Source organism: Pituophis catenifer, unplaced genomic scaffold (assembly GCF_029215685.1).
Source record: "Pituophis catenifer annectens isolate HBS135680 unplaced genomic scaffold, rPitCat1.0.hap2 SCAF_14, whole genome shotgun sequence".
Taxonomy (NCBI): Eukaryota; Metazoa; Chordata; class Lepidosauria; order Squamata; family Colubridae; genus Pituophis; species Pituophis catenifer.
The window spans coordinates 4214568-4238863 of NW_027256894.1; the positions used below are offsets into that span (position 1 = coordinate 4214568).

General features: G+C 43.6%; 1 protein-coding gene across 1 annotated transcript in view; it reads left to right on the top strand.

The window, feature by feature from the left end:
• Nucleotides 1–24296, top strand: part of MEGF11 (multiple EGF like domains 11) — a 478493-nt gene that overhangs the window by 408464 nt on the left and 45733 nt on the right. Inside the window, exons 11-13 of the mRNA XM_070953314.1 lie at nucleotides 1134–1280; nucleotides 6704–6838; nucleotides 23759–23887. Coding sequence (XP_070809415.1) covers nucleotides 1134–1280; nucleotides 6704–6838; nucleotides 23759–23887 — 411 coding nt within the window. The remainder of the gene's footprint in view (nucleotides 1–1133; nucleotides 1281–6703; nucleotides 6839–23758; nucleotides 23888–24296) is intronic.

The following is a 24296-nucleotide window of genomic DNA, read 5'->3' on the forward strand; positions in this document are numbered from 1 at the left end:
AACATAGAATAACAGAGTTGGAAGGGGCCGTGGAGGTCTTCTACTCCAACCCCTTGCTCGAGTAGGAGACTCTATATCAGTGATGGCTAACCTTTTTGCCGTCCTGTGCCAAAAGCAGGGGGAGCATGGCGGGGTCATGCGCGTGTGTGCCCACATCCATAATTCAATGCGCCCCGCCCTAATGCACGTGACCCTCCCATGCGCCCCACGCTTTTGGCATGTGGTGGCACAGTGGGCCTGGTAGGCCTGTTTTTCGCCCTCCCCAGGCTTCAGAGGCTTTCTTGGAGCCTGGGGAGGGTGAAAAACAGGCTCCCCCACCCCGCTGGAGGCCATCCGGAGGCCGGAAACAGCCTGTTTTCCGATTTCTGGTGAGTCCGGAAGGCCTGAAAATATGGAGCTGTGCTAGGGCAATGCTCACATGCCCACTGATATGGCTCTGTGTGCCACCTGTGGCACGCGTGCCATAGGTTCACCATCACGGCTCTATATCATTTCAGGCAAATGATTGTCCAATTTCTTCTGAAAGACCTCCAGTGATGGAGCTCCCACAATTTCTGAAGGCAAAGCCGTTCCATTAGTTAATTGTTCTAACTGTCAGGAAATTTCTCCTTAGTTCTAGGTTGCTTCTCTCCTTGATGAGTTTCCATCCGTTGCTTCTTGTCCTGCCTTCAGGTGCTTTGGAGAATAGGTTGATCCCCCTTATATTTGTGGCAACCCCTCAAATATCTGTGGACTTCAACTCCCAGGATTCCTCTTCCAGCATGCTAGCAGGGGAATTCTGGGAGTTTAAGGCCATGCATCTTAAAGTTGCTAGGTTGATAAATATTTCAGTAAACAATAGCAATAACAAACAAACAAAAAAAGGGTGATAGCTTATTCCTTAAAAAAAAACAAGGGAAGATTAAAAATTAAGGAAGAGACTAACTTCACATCAGATTCCAAAATGAACTTGCTTGGCTTTTCCTTCAAACCCCATGTGGGGTCTGGAACACATACCTTCTATGCTGAAGACACAGCCCTCCGCGTTTGAAACCCAAGTGTGCCTCAAGGAGAGTGCAAACCTCCTTTCCACCAAGATATCAGCGAGTCCTCCTTTTCTGCACAATTCATCCCCATCTTTGCTTTCCCCCCAGGCATCCACTGCGATAGCGTGTGCTCGCCTGGCCGCTGGGGACCCAACTGTTCCATTGCCTGCAACTGTGAAAATGGAGGTTCCTGCTCTCCGGAAGATGGTATCTGTGAGTGCGCCCCAGGCTATCGTGGACCCATGTGCCAGAGAAGTAAGAATCTCATGCTTTGCCTTAGAAATCCCACACGGCAGTTCCTCCTTTTGATCCAGGTTTCTCTTCCTGAATCCCTCCCGAACTTGCTGACAAATTGTACTTTTGCATTTTGATGGTAGGAAAACTGGAGCACTGAAAGGACATTTCACAGGTGGACAGGAAGCATATTAGCAGTTTTCATTGTACTGTATTTTATGTTAATCTTCAGCCAGTGTGTAAGATAGGGTCCCAAATCTGTGAGTGTTAATTGTGACCGTCGTGGCCGGTATCTAACTTGCTGTTTTGGCCATACTCAACAGTAGGGATGTCCAAATTTGGCAACTTTAAGACTTGTGGACTTCAACTCCCATGTGGAATTGTGGAATTCCCTTCCCATGACTGGCTGGGGAATTCTGGGAGTTGAAGTCCACAAGACTTAAAGTTGCCAATTTTGGAGACTCCCGGACTATGTTAAGGAATAACCCTTGAGTAGCAAGGGTGTGCACATGAAAGCGGTTGAGAGTAGTTATGAATAAGCACAGTCACCACACAGATACACTGAGTCGTGTTATAGTTTACACAGTCCAATAAACCAAGTCTTCATACCAGTCGTATTAATCATACACAGTAAACAGTTCTTCTAGAGTTGCAAACAGTAAGACAGTAAGTCAGATAGAGATATCAGAGAGCAAGAACAACAAAGAGAACAAGCCATGTTTCTAGCTCCCTCTTAAGGACATTGGCAATAGAGCTAACCAATCAGGACACAGTATGATGCAATACAGCAGTCTTAAAGCTATGCAATACAATACAAACATACATTGATGGTTTATATATTGCCAACCCAACAAGTTAGGCAATAGTCATATTCCTAACATCCTACAGCAGTGTTTCCAAAATCATTTTGCTCCCAAGACCCCTGTAACACTTCTAACAATTATGGAAGGACCCCAAACAGTTTTTGGTTGGATTAAAATTTTAAATTCAGGCCAGGTGTCCCCAAATTCTTCAGAACCTTTACCCCTTTATGAAGTTCCATGGACTCTCAGATATTTTTATATGAAAATAATTCACTAAATGCAAGTAGACCTCAATTTACGACCACAATTCAGCCTAAAATTTCTGTTGCTAAGCAAGGCAATTGTTAAATGAATTTTTACAACTTTTACTTTTTCATTTTACAACTTTTCTTGCCACCGTTGTTAAGTAAATCACTGTGACTGTTAAGTTAACAACACGGTTGTTAAATGAATCTGGATTCCCCATTGACTTCGCTCGTCAGAGGTCGCTTGTCAGAATTACCCCAGAACACTGGAACCGTCATAAATATGAGTCAGTTGCCAAGCATCTGAATTTTGATCACCTGACCATGGGGATCTGCTGCAACGGTCATAGATTCTGTTGGTCATAGGTTGCTTTTTTTCAGGACCGTTGCAACTTCGAATGGTCACTAAATGAACTGTTGTAAATTGAGGACTATCTGTATTACTGTAACCAACACCACTATGAATAAGAACAACAGCAACAAAAATGATATCAACTCAGAGGGGTTGATACTAACCATTTTGGAGAACCTTGCTGTAGGCCCAAAACTGGTGGCCCCCTTCTGATCCAGTCTGTTACATTACTCTTCCCTTCTGCAATTCTCCAGTTTGATTCTCATTGCCTCGAGCTTGACTCAGCCTTCCATCCTTCAGAGGTGGGTAAAATGAGGACCCAGATTGTTGGGAGCAATAGGCTGACTCTGTAAACCGCTTAGAGAGGGCTGGAAAGCACTGTGAAGCGGTATGTCTAAGTGCTATTGCTATTGCTATTGCCCTTCCTTCCTCCCTCCCTCCCTCCTTCCTTCCCTCCCTCCCTCTCAGTGGTTAGAATGCAGTATTGTAGGCTAATTCTACTGACTGCCAGGAGTTTGATTCTAATTGACTGAAGGTTGACTCAGCCTTCTACCCTTCCAAGGTGGGTAAAATGAGGACCCAGATTGTTGGGAGCAATAGGCTGACTCTGTAAACCGCTTAGAGAGGGCTGGAAAGCATTGTAAAGTGGTATATAAGTCTTAAGTGCTATTTCTATTATTTCTAATTCCTATTCCTATTCCTATTCTATTCTATTCTATTCTATTCTATTCTATTCTATTCTATTCATAATTTCATTATATTCTATTCATTTTGTAATTCTATTCTATTCTACATAATTTCATTATATTCTATTCATTTTGTAATTCTAGTCTAGTCTAGTCTAGTCTAGTCTAGTCTAGTCTAGTCTACTGCCATGGTGGCACAGTGGTTAGAATACAGCACTGCAGGCTAACTCTGATGACTGCCAGCCAGTGGTGGGTTGCCCCCGGTTCGCACCGGTTCTATAGAACCGGTAGTAAAATCGGCGGCCGGCCCCACCCACCAACCCTGACATCACCAAAACGCTTCTGTGCATGCGCAGAAGAGTGAGCGCGCGCGGCCCCACTACAAACCAGTAGTAAAGGTAAGTAGAACCCACCCATACTGCCAGCAGTTTGATCCTGACAGGCTCAAGGTTGACTCAGCCTTCCATCCTTCGGAGGTCAGTTGTGGGGACTGTTGGGGGACAATATGCTGACTCTGTAAACCCCTTAGAGAAGACTGTAAAGCACTGGGAAGCGATATATAAGTCTAAGTGCTAGGGCTATTGCTATTTCTTGTCCCTATTTGTTGCCCAAGACAGTCCTGGGAGGGAAAGAAAGCGCGTGGCCAAGAGAACCCCAAAGCAAAATCAGTTAACCCACAGGCTGTTTCAAATGGTCATAAACTGAGGACTACCTATAACTGACTTCAATGTTTCATCTTCTCATATTTATAAGGGAAAGCTGCTGAGACTCTGCCGAAATGGAGCAGCATATAAATTGTAAAGGGGTGGAAGGGGGAAATAATTGGCTTAATCATTATTTCCTCACCAACCCCCACCCCCCCTACATACTGCAGGCGGACATCTGTGAAAAGAGCCTCCTAATCCTTATTCATAATTTGATAACGGACCTCCCTACATGTGGAAATCACCCAAAGTAGCTGGGAGACCTACTCGGAGTTTAATAATCGTGTCCCGGAGGTCTCTTTTCCACGCCAGGATCTTCATCATTACAAATAACTCTCGTAATGTTGAGCAGAAGTCCTCTCCTGCTCCTCCAGCTGTTCTTGCCACAAGGCATCTGCTCTGCCTTCCAAAATAATTGGCTGCTGTTCTTCTTCTATTTCAAGCGGCTACCGTCTCGACCTCGGGGCTCCGGCCAGCTCCCTTAATGACCTCGCAGGGCTGCGGCTGGCCGGGTTTCTGTGATGTTGCAGCAAGACCAAGCCTAAAAGAGTCAGGGAAGCAAAGTGGGGCGGGGGACAATTTTTTTTCTTTTTTTGGCCACAGTGAAGTCCTGGGGGTTTCAAATTGTAACTCCAGGAACTCTAGAGAGAGGAAAGAAAGTGGAGCTTAATTTGACCAGGCAATGGGGTTTCAACTTAAAGGTGATTTCTCTTCCCTTCTCTCCTTCTCTCTTCTCTCTTCTCTGTATTCTGTTCTTCTCTGCTCTATTCTATATTCTATATTCTATCCTATCCTATCTTGTCCTATCCTATTCAGTATTCCTATTCCTATTCCACTCTACTCTACTCTACATTAATTATTCTATTCTACTCTACTAATTATTCTATTCTATTCTATTCTATTCTATTCTATTCTATTCTATTCTATTCTATTCTACTCTACTCTACTCTACTCTACTCTACTCTACTCTACTCTACTCTATTCTATTCTACTCTACTCTACTCTACTCTACTCTACCCTACCCTACCCTACCCTACCCTACCCTATCCTATCCTATCCTATTCTGTATTCCATTCCATTCCCCAAAAGATCATAAAAAAGCAGATCTGCCAACAGCTAGAAACGAGTAAAGTAATAACTAGCAGTCAGCACGGGTTTGTTAAAATTGCCGTTGTCACCCGAGAAGTGTCTGTGCTGGTTAAAACATCACAACCGGAAGTACGTGCTGAAGTACCGCTAAAAATATAACAGGGCTAATAAATCAGACGAGAATATTATAGAGAATCGTGATTAAATGAGTGACATTTGAAGAGGCTATAATTTATGCATGAAGTGTTAAAATAGAACGGGCTCAGTACTTTTTATATAATGTTATTTCAGTGCAATGATGTTTGTACAGCATGCTTAGGTTCATCATATTCTGCTCTTTAGGTGCCATACAGTATTGAATATAAATCAGAGAAAGAAAAGACAAATATTCTATCAATGTTAAATACAATTTTGGATATTCCTGTTACAAGTAATAGGATTATTTCACTTTTTCGTCTCCATTTCCTAGTTTATCTTCCATTCAGGGGAGTCCAAAAATCCAGGATTGTGATTGTCACCATGCAATTGAAGCCCTGCCTGATTTATATGTCCATCAATGTCGCACACATGTGCAAAGGGTGGGGGCATAGATATGACCCCCTTCTTGGTTTTTGCTTCAGTTCCTACAATTAATCCACCTCCCAAAGTAGCTCTAAGAAGAAAGGTTATTTCTGTATATATTTTTTTCTTCACATCCTCATATAGTGGCCACAATTGGAACTGCCAACTTAATTGTTCAGGGAAGCAGTTGCTTAACTGTATTTCTGATCTGATTTCAGTTTCCAAGACCTGCAAAGATTCAAAGTGCAAAGATTGCTCATAAAGTTACTTTTCATCCCCGTTGCAACTGACCAGTCACTAAACGAGGCACTCGCTAAATAAGGACTTCTCTATACAGGGGCGGGATTCAGAAATTTTAGCAACCAGTTCTCTGCCTGGTTGGTGGGTGAGCATGGCCAGTGGGTGTGGCCTACTTGGCCTTCTGCACCATGGGGAAGGGGGTGTTTCCACCTTCCCCAGACTCTGGAGGCTTTAATCAAGCCTCCAGGAGGGCGAAAATGGCCTCCCCCGTACTCCAGAGGCCCTCCGGAGGCCGGAAACAGGCCCGTTTTCGGACTTCTGGTACTTCCGGTAGGCCCATTTTTCGCCCTCCCCAGGTTCCGGAGGCTTTCCTCAAGCCTCTGGGAGGGTGAAAACAGGGCCGTTTCTGGACTTCCAGAACTTCCGGTTGGCCCGTTTTTTGCCCTCCCAGAGCCTCCGCACGGGCCCTGTACTTACTTGGCATCCAAAATGGGCTGTGTGGAGACTCCTGGGAGGAGCGGGACAGGTTGGGCGGGGTCAGCCAGTCCTTGCAATTACCGGTTCGGCAAACCAGATTAAAATTAACATCCGGTTTGCCTGAACCGGCTGAATTCCACCCCTGTCCTTATATAACCTTTCTTATATCCCATCAATTGGAAAAAGTCTTCGGAAGTACATTGCAATGGATGGAGATTAATATTTTTAAGCTGTCGCCCACAGTTTTGTTTATTCCTTTTTCTGCTTTATGTGCTTCTCTCTCTTAGTTTGTCCCCCTGGTTTCTACGGGCTTCACTGCAACCAGATTTGTCCCCAATGTCTCCACAGCACACTTCCCTGCCATCATGTCACGGGCCAATGCGATTGCCTGCCAGGCTTTTTCGGCCCCCTCTGCAACCAAGGTAAGGTGGCATTTTGCTGATTCCCTAAGTCTATAAGTACAGGTGGTCCTCGGCTTACGACCCACAAGTGAGCCCACAACTTCTTTTGCTAAGTGAGATATTTCGTCAAGTGAATTTTTCCCCGTTTTACCACCTTTCTTGCCATAGTTGTTAAGTGAAGCGGTACAGTTGACACGGTTGTTAAGTGAATCTGGCTTCCCCATTGGGTTTGCTTGTCAGAAGGTCGCAAAAGCGGATCACGTGACCCCGGGACATTGCAACCGTCATAACTAGGAGCCAGTTGCCGAGCATCCGAATGTAAATCACGCGGCCATGGGGAGGCTGCAATGGCCGTAAGGATGAAAAGGGTTTTTTTCTTTTAAAAGCCTTTGATGATCCCAGCTGAGCCGCGCAATCATCAGAGGCTTTTTTTACTTTTAAAAGCATTTTTTCGGCTGAAGAGGTTGTAGAAAAAATGCTTTTAAAAGTAAAAAAAAAAGCCTTTGATGATTGTGCAGCTCAGCTGGGCATGTGGGGGGGGGGGGCAGGGATTTTTGCTACCGGTTGTCCGAACCACCCACCTCCATCGCTACTGGGCGATCCGGTCCGAACCGGGAGCATTTCATCCCTGATTCAGAGGTGGGTTTCAGCAGGTTCTGACCAGTTCTGGAGAACTGGTAGCAGAAATTTTGAGTAGTTTGGAGAACCGGTAGTAAAAATTCTGACTGGCCCTGCCCCCATCTATTCTCTGCCTCCCAAGTCCCAGCTGATCAGGAGGAAATGGGGATTTTGCAGTAACTTTCCCCTGGAGTGTGGGGTGGGAATGGAGATTTTACAGTATCTTTCCCCTGCCATGCCCACCAAGCCACACCCACCAAGCCATGCCACGCCCACAGAACCGGTAGTAAAAATTTTTGAAACCCACCACTGCACACATCCCACAAATGCCACTACTTCTATGTGCCAAATATTGATGACATCACCGTGGTTCATTGCTGTAGAGAATATGTCAATGAAGACTCAATCATCCAGTCCAAACTGTCCCAAAGGTGCTTTTTCAAGAGGCCACTGGACCTTCTGGTTTTTCTTTGAAGACGTTTCGCTTCTCATTCAAGGAGCTTCTCCAACCAGAAAGTCCAATGGCCTCTTGAAAAAGCACCTTTGGGACAACTCTGACCTGGATGACTGAGAATTTCCATAGACATCCAGGTCAAAGGTATCTGAAGGTTGAATCGAGGCAACCCGTCCAAACTTCCTTAATCTGAGATGTTACATTGCTCATCCAAGCGACTTCATCAATCAGAGCAAAAAATAATTAGGCAGGCAGGCAGAGAGTCAAGATTCAATTTTAGACGCCTTTGACCTGGACGATTGAAACTTGATTGACATATTGCAAGCCATTTTGGGGAGAAATCCCTGCAGTTGGTGTGGCAAGAATTGGTACATTCCAACAATTATCTGATTCTCTGCCTATCTGATTTTGCTCTGACTGATGAATTTGCATAGATGTGCAATGAAACGTCTCAGATGAACAAAATTTGGTCCAGTTGCCATGATTCAGCCTTTAGACATGCTGTAAAGCAGGGGTCTCCAACCTTGGCAACTTTAAGACTCGTGGACTGCAACTCCCAGAATTCCTCAGCCAGCAAAGCAAAGCTGGCTGAGGAATTCTGGGAGTTGCAGTCCACGAGTCTTAAAGTTGCCAAGGTTGGAGACCCCTGCTGTAAAGGATGTGCCCAGATATACCCATTATTTAACAACATCAATACCTTATTTATATATTACAGTTATTACCAGTCAACAACTCTACATTTCTTATAAGCAACCCAGCTCTTTCCATATCAGACTATGCCAAGCAGAGGATTCTTTGATGTCATTAATTTGGTTAATGAAAGATTTTAATCTTGCCTGAAGACAAAATGAAAAAAAAAAAATGAGTTAGACTGTCTCATGAATCGAAGGATAGATTATACTTCCAGTTTTCAGATGTCACCATTTTTGCTGCTGCCTGCTGGCATCTATTTTTTTTTTCATTAATAATTTTACCTACTTATATAAGTACTTGCCTCAGTCATTTCCAAGGTTTGGACAAATTCATAGCTAAAAGTATGTATTTTTCCAAAACAGCATAGATAGACTTTTAATTAAGATATCCCAATTCCCCTGAGTCACATACCAAGTCCATTCAGCAGAAGATCTCTCCATATATGTATATATTTGTTTTGGGAATGTTTATGTTGTTTTAAATGCTTCTTTATTGTTTTAATTGCTTTTATAGGTTTAGAACTGTAAGCCATCCATTATCTCTTGATTGAGATGGGTGGCTATAGAAAATGATTGATTGAATGAATCAATCAATTGTTGCTGAGAGTCAATCACAAATTAATGGCACATAGTCAGATCAAACCATAATAAACTTATCCCCTAGATGAAAAAATACCGTATTTTCCAGCGTATAAGATGACTTTTTAACACATGAACATCTTCTCAAAAGTCGGGGGTCATCTTATACGCCGGGTATCGTTCTCCTGTAACCAGGCAGACCAGCCCGAAAGGCTCTGACGAGCCTTAAATAGCTCTGACGATCCAAGCTCTGACAATCTGCTAATCAGGCAACTCAGCTGGGATCGCCAGAGCCATGGAGAAGGAAAAAAAGTTTTCCCCCTCCAGCTTGCTTACCTTAGCTGCTAGTCGCAACGCTTGCCTTGCTTCGCTTGCCTGAATCCATTCCATCAGCAAGCCACTCCCTGCCTGCAATCAAGCAGGCAGGGAGTTGTGGACTTCAACTCCCAGAATTCCTCAGCCAGCAAAACAAAGCTGGCTGAGGAATTCTGGGAGTTGAAGTCTACAAGTCTTAAAGTTGCCAAGGTTGGAGACCCCTGTTCTATTGGGTAAGTTTCCCCCCCCCTTTGGGAGCTTTAAAAAAAATAGTTAATTGGGGTTTTTTTTTAGTTGTTCTTTTTTAGACCTAGCCATTTAAAATTTAGGAAGTTTTAAATTTAGCTTTCATATAAAAATAAAATAAAATAATATTTGTGCAGCTTTCTGAGATTTAGTGTGTTTCTGTAGTGTTTCACTCTAATTACACAAACACACAAAATCTCACAAAGCTGTATGTGGAATTTTGTGTGTGTAAAGTGTGAAAGTTGTTTTTTGTGGCTTTTTGTGGCTGTGTGAGGTTCCCGCTTGTTGCAGGGGCCATTTTGGGTCTAGCACAGCTGCTTTTACATTGTGGGTGAGCCAGTTGATGTTTTTTAATTTTTATTTGGTGTGCGTTGGAAGAGGGGTAGTCTTATACGGCGAGTATAGCTCAAACCCTATATTTTAACAGGAAAAGTCAGGTGTCGTCTTATACGCCCAGTCGTCTTATACACCGAAAAATATGGTACTCTGTTTTGGAAGGCAGGAAGGAATTTGTCATGTATCTTCTTCAAGTCCATGTCATTAAAATTTTTGGTACATGGATCCCCACCGAATTTTTGCATCCTGTGTCTGATTATGTCACTTCCGCCTCTCTTTTTCCAAGGTAAAGAGACTCAAACATTCCACATCATGGTAGTCAGAATAGACCTGAAAGGGACCTTAGAGGTCTTCTAGTCGAACCCCCTGCTCAAGCAGGAGACCCTACACCATTTCAGGCAAATGGCTGTCCAGTCCCTTCTTAAAAACCTCCAAGGGTGAAGCATCCATATCTTTTGAAGGCAAGGTGTCCACTGGTTAATTGTTCTATCAGGAAATTTCTCCTTAATTCCAGGTTGCTTCCCTCCTTGATTAGCTTCCATCCATTGTTTCTTGTCCTGCCTTTTTATCCAGCCTTTTGGTTTGTCTGGGCCGCATTGAGTGAAGAGGAATTAAGTCAGTCAAGAAAGAGTGCAGAGAAGAGCAATAAAGATGATAAGAGATTTAGAGGCTAAAGCATACAATGAACAGTTGCAGGAACTGTTTTGTTTGTTTGTTTTGTTTGTTTATTGGATTTATATACCGCCCTACTCCCGAAGGACTCAGGGTGGTGAACAGCCACAGAATAAAACACATAAATACAAAAATTTAAAATAGAATAGAACTGGGTATGTCTAGTCTAACAAAGAGAAGGACTGGGGTGACATGAGAGCAGTGTTCCAATATTTGAGTGGCTGTCACAAAGAAGAAGGGATCAACTTATTTTCCAAAGCACCTGAAGGCAAAACAAGAAGTAATGAATGGAAACTTATCAAAGAGAGATCCAATCTAGAATTAAGGAGAAATTTCCTGTCAGGGAGAACAATTAACCAGTGGAACAGTTTGCCTTTAGAAATTATGGGTGCACCATCACTGGAGGTTTTTAAGAAGAGCCCAGACAACCATTTGTCCAGAATAATATTGTTGTGACCCAGGCCCACGTAGTTAATATTAAATGCAAAACAGTTCCAAAAAACAAACCGATTTTATTAAAACAGCTGAGAATTAACTCATTCCTAATTAAATGAAAGCAAAGTTCTCAAAACACCTTCAGTTTATCTCTGACCTTGGGATAATTAGGCAAACTGCCAAAGGCTTTTCTTGGCGACAGTTCAGGAACAGAAGACGCTGACAAGAAAGAAATACATCCAAACACGAAGCAAATCTCTCAACGGTTGTTTTCCGGCAAAGAGGCCAAGAGACATTGCTTGTCTTTTAAGCCTTATGGGAGGGGCCAATCATCTCTTGGCCTTACTCCCGAGTTGTCCTCTTTGCTTTAGCTGCCCCTGCCTTCTGGCAGCTCTTCTCATACGTGCACTAGGAACAGGCTCCTCCTGTTCCTCTGCCTCTCTATTGTCAGCCTCTGGAGGCTCCAAAGTCTACACCTCACTCCCTGATGGCCCTGGCCCCATCTCTGCCTCTGACACAGAGCCCTCGTCCGGGCCTTCCCAGCCTCCAGGACTGGCCCATGTTCTTCCTCAGCCTCATCGCTGTCCGACTCCGCTGCCAGCTCCGCAGGCTGCTGGTGGACCACAACAAATATCATGTTTCCTGCTTGAGCATTGGACTAGAAGACCTCCAAGGTCCTTCCCAGCCCTATTATTCTATATTCTATGCCTTGGCCCCATATAAACTTATAATACAGTTAATGTATATTTTCTTATATTTATTATCTTCTGGGGCTGCATTACTTGCTGTCCAGGGCTGCATGCAATCTGTGGGCCACCGATTGGGCATGTCTCTTCTACGCCTTTCCCAAGTTAGAAATGTGAGCCCCTCCATTATCTTGGTTGACCCTCCTGCCTATTATTTTCAGCTCTGCTGGATCTTTTTGCAAAGACTGTTATCTAGGCATACCAACCATGCTTAACAAATTGTAGAACCCAACTGTTTATTTTTCTAGATTTCTAAAAAAAACAACCCCCAGTGACTGTTTTACAGCTCTTTCCATAATAACACGGCGGGGTGTTCCGAATATTCTGAATGTTTTTTGCGTGTTTTATTAAAGAAACAAATAAAAAAGAAATCACATAATAATGTTACGAAACCCCAAACAAAACCCGACACCAGGCTCATCTTCTGTTATTATATAAATATTGACAAACCATATTGTCTAAACTAGCAATTAACGCTGTAAACAATCTGCGTAGGACATGAAATTATAAAATGGGAGAAAAAGGAAGAAAAACACGTGGGGGAATGTACCGTATATCATAAACAAAAGAGCTTCAGGAAATACAGTCAAATCACTTTGGTGTCCTCTACTTCGCCCTTCTGTAGAAAGGAGACTAATTAAAATGTTGACAAACAATAATCCATGGCCGTAAATCAGGGGTAGATTTATATAATAATTCTTTGGTTACCAGCATCCCCAGCATATGAAAAAAAACATCGTTCTCCAGGTTTCAGGAGTTGTGGCCATGATTGATGGCTTGTTGTCCTCGAGCATTTTCTGCGCCAGGTTCATCTGAGAGTGTAGCCGCGTTCGGACATAAAGCTCAGCCTTGATTTAGCACTGTGAGAAGAAAACCGGAGATTAGGTTTGCTCTGCTCCTGTTCCCTGGCCTTCTGCAGGGACACTGGGGGAATACAAATGGCCATTTCAGGTTATCTGCAGCTTATTGGGGGGAAGGGCCTTGCCCTTTGGCTTTGCAACTACGGTTTGAAGTTGGCTTGTTGACAGCAAGTTTACTTCAATTTAAACATCCTTTCAAAAACAGAGCCAGACTTAGTCAAATGCATAGAAAAACACAAACAGTATTTTTGTGGTTGGACCAGAGAAGGGATAAGAGTGTGCAAAGAGAGAAGTGGTTTGTACCAGGGGTGAAATGCTCCCGGTTCAGGCCAGATCGCTTGATCCGGTAGCGATGGAGGCGGGTGGTTCGGAGAACCGGTAGCAAAAATCCCTGCCCCCCCCCCCCCCCCCGCCCCCATGCCCAGCTGAGCCGCACGATCACCAGAGGCTTTTTTAAATTATTTTTAAAAGCATTTTTTCTACAACCTCTTCGGCCGAAAAAATGCTTTTAAAAGTAAAAAAAAAAAGCCACTGATGATCGCGCGGTTCAGCTGGGATCATCAGAGGCTTTTAAAAACATTTTTTCTGCAACCTCTCGAAGAGGTTGTAGAAAAAATGGTTTTAAAAGTAAAAAAAAAAAAAAAGTTGGCCACGCCCACTCAGTCACATTACCCCCCCACCAAGCCACACCCACAGAACCAGTAGTAACAAATTTTACATTTCACCACTGGTTTGTACTTATAATAAACTATGGCCAGTTTGGTCTAATGGTTAAGGTATCAGGCCAGAAACCAGGAGTCTGAGTACTGCCATGAAGGAGGTTGAGTGATTTTGAGCCACGATTACAACTGCCAGTTGTAAAATCAAATCGGCCCCATAACCAACCCATTTTATGACCTTCGTGGGTTGATTTTTACGACCGTCGTAAGATTGACCCATGATGGGCAGGAGCCATTATACGGTCGTAACTTGAAGACTACCCGTATTTCTGCATTTTTCTGTCCCTCCTGTAACACCATACATTTGTCTTCCTCGCACTGTGGTGTCCTTTGCCAGCCAAAATAATTATAAATGAATTATAAATATAAATCCCTTGCGTTAAAATGACTGTCATCCACTCCTGAAATTAGTGTGACACCTGAATCAGCCCTCTGTTTAATGGCATACCTGATGAGGTCAGAATAAGAGAATTGCAGAGTTGGAAGGGACCTTGGAGGTCTTCTAGTCCAACTTCTGCTCAAGCAGGAGACCCTATGCCATTCTGGACAAATGAATCTCTTCTTAAAAACTTCCAGTGTTGGAGCATTCACAACTTCTGAAGGCAAATCATTCCATTAGTTAATTGTCCTCACTGTTAGGAAGTTTCTCCTTAATTTCAGGTTGTTTCTCTCCTTGGTCAGTTTCCATCCATGTTTCTTGTCCTGCCCTCAGGTGCTTTGGAGAATAGGTTGACCCCCTCTTCTTTGTGGTAGCCCCTCAGATATTGGAATCCTGCTTTCATGTCTTCAATACAGATCATGCTTACAAGATCAAATACTTATGGCCAGACCAAATGCAGGCGTCCATTTTCTTTTCTCCTTGCAATGGACATCGCCATGATGTGAAACATTTAGTAGGAGACCAAACACTTAATTTTCTCTTTTCAGGAAATGAAGTCTGATTCCTTAGAAGAATCTAGCTTATTTTTCAAAGTCTGGAGCGGGGCTAATTATCTCATTAAGTCAAATTCTCTTTTCTTGATTTCAATCTGTTGAGCGTCCCTGCTTTCCCTTTGAAATGTTGATCCAGCCAGCAGGATTTCCATCAAATATTCATGTTCTAATTAAAGACAATTGGTGTTGCAATTTATCATAATGGGCAAGCATACAAAATGATACATATTTTTCTGAAGAAAAAAATATGAGAAAAGGAAGAGACGGAGGAGGAGGCAGTTCAATATTTTATTTGGGATTAACATAAAGTACTTTTTTTTTTTTTCCTCCCAAGTTGAAATTAAGATGGTATATTTCTCTCGCCATCTCTTTTAATCGCGTTTCTTCAGCCCGGTTTTTTTTCAGATGTAAATTGGCTTCCAAGTTTACAAAACTGCCTCCCTCTTTGATCATTCCTCTGAATAAGGTAAAGGATTTTTGGAAAAATAACTAAATAAAGTAGAAATGATATATTGTAGAAAAGGTGGGTTTTGTGCAGTGGTGGGTTTAATCTTTACTACCGGTTCGCTCTTATGCGCGCCACTTCTGCACATGCGCAGAGCGTATTTGATGATGTCCAGGTGGGTGGGCGGAGCCTCCCACCACCGCTACTACCAGTTCTACCGGGGCGAACTGGTAGCAACCCATCACTGGTCTTGTGTTGAAGGCTGGGCAAAATAATTTTCAGGTCTGGAGTCCTCCTGATCACTCTTTCATAGCAAGAGTAGATAGAAGGTAGAACATAATCTCCTGGTGAAGACCCAAAGGTGCTTTTTCAGGAGGCAACTGGATTTTCTTGTTTTTTCTTTTGAAAACGTTTCGCTTCTCATCCAAGAAGCTTCCTCGGCTCTGGCTTGGATGGTGGGGAAGGGAAGGATTTATATTCCTTGCAGACAGCTGGTCATTTGCATCCTTTTAGAGGGTCCTTGAAGCACTTGGAGGTTTATCTGTGTCCTCAGGGTCACCTGAGTGGGGCTCCTGGTTCCTGTAGTCTGCAATTTTTTCCCCTCTGGAAATCCATTCCTCCTCCCACACCATTCCAAGGGTCTTCATCCAAAATTGTATAGCTAAAAGTCTATAGAGATTCTCAGACATCCAGGTCATGGTTGTCCCAAAGGTGATTTTTCAAGAGGCAGCTGGACTTTCTGGTTTTTCTTTGAAGATGTTTCACTTCTCATCCAAGAAGCTTCTTCAGCTCTGAGCCTGTCTTCAATAGAGAAGGGAAACAGGACAGAAAGCATCCTGCAGAAAGCACAGCTCCATAACACAGTCCTTTCAGCAGTTTCAAGAAGGCTCCACTGTACCCATTTCAGTGGTGGGTTCCTCCCGGTTCGGCCCGATTCTCCCCAGCCAGTAGCAGTGACGTCACCGAACCAGTTCTGCCCCCCCACCCCCCGCATTATTCTTACCTTTTATTTGGCCCCACCCCCAATCTATTGCTGCCTCCTGAGTCCCAGCTGATGCCTAGAGGGAAAAAAACTGTTTAAACTCTTGCCCAGGGGCTTCAAAGGGCCGCCCTATAGCTGATCAGTGTTAAAAGAAAACAAATGAGTAGACCGGTGCCTGCAAAAATACATGAGTAGATCAGTGCCTGCAAAAATAAATGGGTAGACAGCTCTGCAAGCAGTTAAAAGCCTGGTAAACCAGTACCTCTGCTAAATCCTAAATAATTGTCACATGACCATCAAGCCACGCCCACAAAATAAGCCACGCCCATAGAACCGGTAGTAAAAAAAATTTAGAACCCATCCCTAACCCATTTGCACTAACTCAGGTGACCCTGAGGACACAGATGAACCTCCAAGTGGCCTCAATAACTCTCTAAAAGGATGCAAAAGACCAGCTGTCTGCAAGGAATATAAATCCTTCCATTCCCCACCATCCAAGTCAGAACTGAAGACGCTTCTTGGATGAGAAGCAAAATGTCTTCAAAGAAAAACAAGGAAGTCCAGTTTCCTTTGGGACAACCGTGACCTGGATGGCTGAGAATCTCCACAGACTCCTGGTGAAGAATTGTCCAATTTCAGATAGATTAAAAACAATAGTTGCTGATTGCTATAATTCTATCAGGATAACTATCAGGTCGTCCTTTACAAACTGAATTTAAAATATTTGTATTATCTCAAGATGGGCAGTTAAAAACAAATTATTTCTAACAATACAGGTAGTCCTTGATTTACAACGGTTCATTCAGCGACTGTTCAAAGTTAGAAGGGCACTGAAAAAAAATGACTTATGACCAGTTTTCATACTTACGACCGTTGTAGCATCCCCATGGTCATGTGATCAAAATTCAGACATTTGGCACTTTATGACAATATTTGCGACCTTCTGACAAGCAGAGCCAATGGGAAAACCAGATTCATTTAACAGCAATTTGACTCATTTAACAACTGCGGTGATTCACTTTACAACTGTGGCAAGGAAGGTCATAAAATGTGGCAAACTCACTTAATAAGTGTTTCACTCACTGTGTTTCCCCGAAAATAAGACCCTGTCTTATATTTTTTTGAACCCTGAAACAAGCGCTTGGCCTTATTTTCGGGGAGGTCTTATTATTTTGGGGCGCGTGGAGCAAGATGGGGCTCCTCTTGCCGTCTTACCTGATTTCTAGCTCTTCGTTTAAATATTTTCAGGGAGGGCTTATTTTGAGGGAGGGGCTTATTTTAGTGCATGCGCTCAAAAGCCCAGTTGGGCTTATTATCAGGGGAGATCTTATTTTCGGGGAAACAGGATAGTAACAGAAATTTCAGGCTCAATTGTAAGATGACCTGTAACAAAAATCGAACAAGTAAAACCCAGAAGAACTAGAGTTTTGGTATTTAATTGATTCGCCAGAAAAAGTAGTCAATTAAAACATTTTAACTTACCATGTTGGAATTTAGTCTGGAGATTCAGGAGGGAGGGGTTGCTTACCCAGAGGACAAAGAGACAACGGAGCTTGGGATGTCTGGTGGGCAGGAAGAGGGCAGTTCACAGAGTACATCTCTACTTACACAGATACCATGTTCCCTCGAAAATAAGACCGAGTCTTATATTAATTTTTGCTCCAAAAGACAGATTAGGACTTATTTTCCATCTGATCTTGAATTGAAAATGTTGTTTAAACCAGGGGTCTCCAACCTTGGCAACTTTAAGCCTGGAGGACTTCAACTCCCAGAATTCAAAGTTGGCTGGGGAATTGTGGGAGTTGAAGTCTTCCAGGCTTAAAGTTGCCAAGGTTGGAGACCCCTGGTTTAAAATGTTCTTATTCATCTTTAAGGAGCTTGCTCCTAAATAAGCCCTCTTAGATCAAGTCAATCATCACTTTTTTTTTTAAATTTGATTTATATGTCGCCCTTCTCCAGAGACTCAGGGCGGCTTACAGTGCGTTAAGCAATAGCCTTCATACTTTTGTATATTTATACAAAGTCAGCTTATTGCCCCCACAAACTGGGTCCTCATTTCACCTACCTTAGAAAGGATGGAAGGCTGAGTCAACCTTGAGCCTGGTGAGATTCGAACTTACAGTAATTGCAGACAGCTGGTGTTAATCACAATGCTTTTTTAGTCTGCTGAGCCACCAGGCCCTTCAATTACCCTGTAATCCCTGTAATCACTTCATTACAGATTCCTCTGAGAAAAAAAAATATTTGAGAGAATGTTAGTCACATTAACTGTTTGAACCACATCAAATTGAAGTTGGACCAGGGGTGAAATCCAGCAGGTTCTGACAGGTTCTGGAGAACCGGTAGCGGAAATTTTGAGTAGTTCGGAGAACCAGCAAATACCACCTCTGGCTGGCCCCAGAGTGGGGTGGGAATGGAGATTTTGCACTGTCCTTCCCCTAGAGTGGGGTGGGAATGGAGATATTGCAGTATCTTTCCTCTGCCACGCCCACCAAGCCACGCCCGTAGAAGCGATAATAAAAAAAAATTGAATTTCACCACTGAGTTGGACCTACGGAAATAAATCTGGCACAGCATCCATTTGTCACGGATGGATTTGTGGTGGGTTTTTTTCCCAAGATCACTTGACATAATACTTCTGCTACCCTCCCAAAGTTGATCACTCATGTTTAGGACAGAAAAGATCTCCAGACCGGCCCAGTGTAAGCAGCTACTGTTTGTCTTGCTCTCCGGCAAAGTAACAATCTACTTTTCAAGTGGCTCTTTCAGCTTGACGATCAGGATGGAAGGATCTATCTTAACTTAGAACCTAGGAAGTCATTTTTGTCCAGGTTGTTTATTTGAATCAGATCGCCCTCCTGAAAGAAGTGTGTCTCATCAGAACAGTGTTTCTTAACTTGGACAAGATTTAAGATGGGTGAACATCTGCTCCCAGAATTCCCCAGCCAGTATGTCCTTAGTCTAATGAAGAGAAAGGCTAGGGATGACATGATAGCAGTCTTCCAATATTTGAGGGGCTCTCACAGGTATGATAGGGTCTCCAAAGCACCTGAGAGCAGGACAAGAAGTAAGGATGGAAACTAATCAAGGAGAGAAGCAACCTAGAACTCGGGAGAAATTTCCTGACAGTGAGAACAATGAATCAGTGGAATCGCTTGCCTCCAGAAGTTGTGGATGCTCCATCACTGGAGATTTTCAAGAAGAGACTGGAAAGCCAGTTGTCCAGAATGGTATAGGGCAGTGATGGTTAACCTTTTTGCCATCGCGTGCCAAAAGTGGGAGGAGCACGAGGGGTGGTTGCACGCACGTGCATACACCCATAATTCTATGCGCCCTGCCCCCCACACTCCCCGTGCTTTTGGCACACAATGGCACGGTGGGCCCAGTAGGCCCATTTTTCACCTTCTCCAGGCTCCAGAGGCATTCTAGGAGCCTGGGGAGGGCGAAAGCAGCCTTCCCCCCCCCCCTCCGGAGGCCCTCCGGAGGCCAGAAATGGCCCATTTGCCGACTTCCAGTGGAACTGAAAGTTGGCAAATGGTCCGTTTCCAGCCTCTGGAGGGCCTCTAGTGGGGCAGAGGCCGTTTTTGCCTTCCCCGGGCTCCTAGAAAGGCTCTGGAGCCTGGGGGAGAGCGAAAAACGGGCCTTTCCCACCAACCTGGAGACCCTCCGGAGGCCAGAAACAGCCTGTTTCCTGACTTCTGGTGGGCCCAGGGCCTGAAAATCAATTGGCCAGTGCACACATGCATGCCGGAGCTGAGCTCACATGCCCACCAATATGGCTTCGTGTGCCACCTGTGGCACGCGTGCCATAGGATCGCCATCACAGTTATAGATTCTCCTACTTTTGCTGGGGTTGGACTAGAAGACCTCCAAGTTCCCTTCCAACTCTGTTATTCTGTAATTCTATCATATGTAGGGGTTAGAAGAGACCTGGAGGATTATCTCAATTTAATCCTCTACCCAGTGCAGGAATCCGCTTCTACAATCTCCTAAACAGGTAGCCATTCAGCCTGTTTGAACACATCTAGTGAAAGCGAGTTCACATTTGCATTTAAATCCAGTGAAAATGAAATACACTGACTAGGATGACTCTCCAGAAAATGTAACATTTTCCATCTTTTGTCATGCTAAAAATTACAGCCTGGTAGTAAATTTTGGAGCTCTGGAAGCCACATCTAAAGCTTTCAGGGGCTAACTGTGGCCCTCAGATTATGCATGTCTGATCGGCGATAGGTAGTAAAAGGGGCCACTTTAGCTAGGAATAATATATTTCCAAGTATTTTTAATAGCCATGTAAGGAATCTGAGCCATAAATCATGATAGTTGCAAGAACGCTTCTGAAATTTTAATAGCACTGGAACGCAGTCCTTTTTCAGAACTTTAATAACAAATTAGCATTGCGATTGTATCTGCCCATTCCTACTTAAACAGAATATTTTGTCCTTCTCTCAAAATTCTTAGATCCATCAATTACGGACGTGCTCGAGATTCACAAGTTTGGTAGAGTTTAATGGTTTGTGAGAAGTATGAACTTTTTTGAAGGCTTCTACTTCAGCTTTACAGCATCTTGGAGAATGAAGATTTATTAGATAGAAGCCTACCACGATATGGAACTCATTTCCCAAGACAGTGGGGCTTTGCATAATATTTGCTGTATTTTGATGAAGCGGTTTTGCATCCGGACAGCAGAGTTGCTTTGCTGAAATGTCTGATATATCACAAAGCTGCTCTTTGACCAATCATAGAACGTTGTAAATTATATTTAGAAACAGAGAGATAAAAGAGGCAGAGATCATAAATAAAAGCACCAAGCCATTAAATTACTCTTTAATGTTAACATTGCAGAGATGAAAAGACCGAGTACAAGGAAAAGCATCATGAAATAAGTAATATTAGTTTAAACACAGGCAAAGTTGAAGCCATACATAACTCATTAGTATGGAGTGTGCAAATGTAGAGACCATCACTGAAATGGCTCTGGGTCCTTTTTGCACAGACAAATCAATCTTGTAGAACAGTCCATGAAAACAACCTGCTGAGTCTTGACACATTGGTATACATGAGTGCGTATTCAAATAATAAATCCTATAACATCTGGGAGTCTTTTTTTTTTTTAACCCAAGCTAACATGAATCCAACGTAGAAAACATAGAACATAGAATCATAGGGCTGGAAGGAACTTGTCTTGAAGATCTTCTAGTCCAATCTCCTGTTCAAGACAGGAGACCTTGCACCAGGGGTGAAATGCTCCCGGTTCGGACCGGATCGTCCGATCCAGTAGTGATGGCTGCGGGTGGTTCGGAGAACCGGTAGCAAAAATCCCTACGCGCACCCCCCACACCATTCCCAGCTGAGCCGCGCGATCATCAGAGGCTTTTTTTTTTTTTTACTTTTAAAAGCATTTTTTCTACAATCTCTTCCGACAAAAAAAAAAATGCTTTTAAAAGTAAAAAAAAAAAAGCCTCTGATGATCGTGGAGGTGAGCTGGGATCGTCAGAGGCTTTTCAAAGCATTTTTTTCTGCAACCTCTTGGCTGAAAAGGTGGTAAAAAAAATGCTTTGAAAAGCATTTTTGTTGTATTGTTTTTTTGTGTGTCATTTTATGCTGTGTTGTTTTTTTTCTTTTTAACTGAAATGTAAATAAAGATTATTTTTTTTTTTAAAAAAAAAGAAAAGTCTCTGACGATCCCGGCTGAGTTGCCTGATCGTCAGAGGCTTTTCAAAGCATTAGAAAAAATGCTTTGAAAAGTTAAAAAAAAATAAAAAGTTGGCCACGCCCACCCATCACATTACCCCCCACCACCAAGCCACGCCCACAGAACCGGTAATAACAAATTTCACATTTCACCCCTGCCTTGCACCATCCCAGTCAAATGGTTATGCAATCTCTTCTTGAAAACCCCCAGTGATGGAGCCCCCATAACCCCAGGGAGACAATCTGTTCCACTGGTTAATTGTTCTCATAGTCAGGAAATTCCTGCTTAGTTCCAGGTTGCTTCTCTCCTTGATTAGTTTCCATCCGTTGCTTCTTGTCCTGCCTTCAGGTGCTTTGGAGAAGAGGCTGATCCCCTCTTGTCTGTGAAAGCCTCAGTCAGGGGCGTCAAACTCAAGGCCTGGATCAAGCCCACGGGTTGCTTAGATCTGGCCCATGGGGTTGGCCTGGAAACAGCAAAGACCAGGCCTTGGGGCCCCTGCCAGCGATAATGGAGCTCCATTTTCGCTGGCAGAGAGCTATCAAAACGAACTAAAAGCAAAACGAAAGGAGAAATGTTTCCCCCTTTTGCATTTGAGCATGCAACAAAGGGACAGGGAAAGAGAAAGGGAAAGAGGAAAGAAAAAGGAGGGAAGATGGGAAGAGAGCAAGGAAGGAAAAATAAGAAAAGAGGGGAAGGAAGAAGAAAGGCGAATGAAGAGGGAAGGGAAAAGAAGGAAAGGGAAGGAGGGAGGGAGGGAGGGAGGGAGGGAGGGAAGGAAGGAAGGAAGGAAGGAAGGAAGGAAGGAAGGAAGGAAGGAAGGAAGGAAGGAAGGAAGGAAGGAAGGAAGGAAGATTATAATGAGAGTGAGTGAGGGAAGTCCTGCCTTTTTTTTTTTTAATTTGATTTATATGCCGCCCTTCTCCGGAGACTCAGGGCGGCTTACAATGCGCTAAGCAATAGCCTTCATTCTTTTGTATATTTATACAAAGTCAGCTTATTGCCCCCACAAACTGGGTCCTCATTTCACCTACCTTAGAAAGGATGGAAGGCTGAGTCAACCTTGAGCCTTGGAGAGATTCGAACTTACAGTAATTGCAGACAGCTGTTGTTAATCACAATGCTATCAGTCTGCAGAGCCACCAGGCCCAAGTGCCTTAGCACTTGGCCACCACAGTTGCCCCTGACATGAGTCCTGTATCACACCCACCATGGCCACGAACACCACACCACAGCCACGGCCCTCCGAGGTCAAACGCAACTTTGATGCGGCCCTCAATGAAATCGAGTTAGACACTCCTGGCCTAAGTACTGGAAGACAACAATGTCTGCCCTTTCTCTTTGATAGGCTAGACATAACCTAGCTAATAAAACTGACACAGAATTAGTAACATGTGTTCCAGTGGTTTTTATCCTGCCAACATCTGGACAGCCCTTTCTTGAACATCTTCCAGAGGCAGCTGTACTTAAGACTGCATTGCAACAGTATAAGCAGAGATCACGAAGTTTGAAAAAAAGATAAATCTGATTTTAGACAGTATCACAGCTGGCGTAGCAGTCCAAGCTGGTGAGAGCTGGTGGACTGTCCACCTGCACTTTTGCAAAGTGAGTTGAGTTTATATTACAAGAGTCTTGGTGGAGCAGCAGACTAAAGCACTGTTAAGTAACACCAGCTGCCTGCAATTACTGCGAGTTCAAATCTCACCAGGCTCAAGGTTGACTCAGCCTTCCATCCTTCCGAGGTAGATAAAATGAGGACCTGGTTTGTGGGAGCAATAAGCTGACTTTGTATAAAAAAGAACACCGCTTAGGGGGGACCGAAAGCCCTACTAAGCAGGTATATACAAAAGTATGAAGGCTATTGCTTAACGCATTGTAAGCCGCCCTGAGTCTCCGGAGGAGGGCGGCATATAAATCGAACCAATAAATAAAATAAATAAATATGAATTTGGTTCCTCATGGACAGGACAACCCCAATCAACACAAGCTTCAGTCCCTTATACAGAACATCCAAGTGAAATCTTGTCTGGATTAAACTTCAGTTTCTTTCCCTTTACCCATTATACAAAAACAGGAACTGGTGGAAAGTCAACCAAAGTCAACATGCAACTCCTCGGAGAGCCACTTCTTCTTCTTCAACACTTACGCAAAGGTGGTGAGCTTCAAGAGGAGATTCAACACAAGGCCACCCTGATCAGCTTGCTTTTGTTTCCACAGTGTGTCCAAGTGGACGATACGGGAAGGACTGTGCTGAGTTGTGTTTGTGTACAAACAATGGGACCTGCAATCCTACAGATGGCTCTTGCCAGTGTTTCCCAGGATGGATCGGCAAAGATTGCTCACAAAGTAAGAGAAACCCATCATCTTTTTCATTTGCATACCGTTGCAGCAGTGGTGGGTTTCAAAATTTTTTACTACCGGTTCTGTGGACATGGCATGGTGGGTGTGGCAGGGGAAGGATACTGTAAAATCTCCATTCCCTCCCCAATCCAGGGGAAGGTTACTGCAAAATCCCCTTTTCCTCCTAATCAGCTGGGACTCGGGAGGCAGAGAATAGATGAGGGCGGGGCCAGTCAGAATTTTTACTACCGGTTCTCCGAACTACTCAAAATTTCCGCTACCGGTTCTCCAGAACTGGTCAGAACCTGCTGAAACCCACCAAAATTGCATTGCAGCAATTTTCTTTTAAGGTTACCGATGTATATCTAGGTAGGTTTTAATTTAAAGTATTTTGCTAGCAGAAGCCACTTATTTA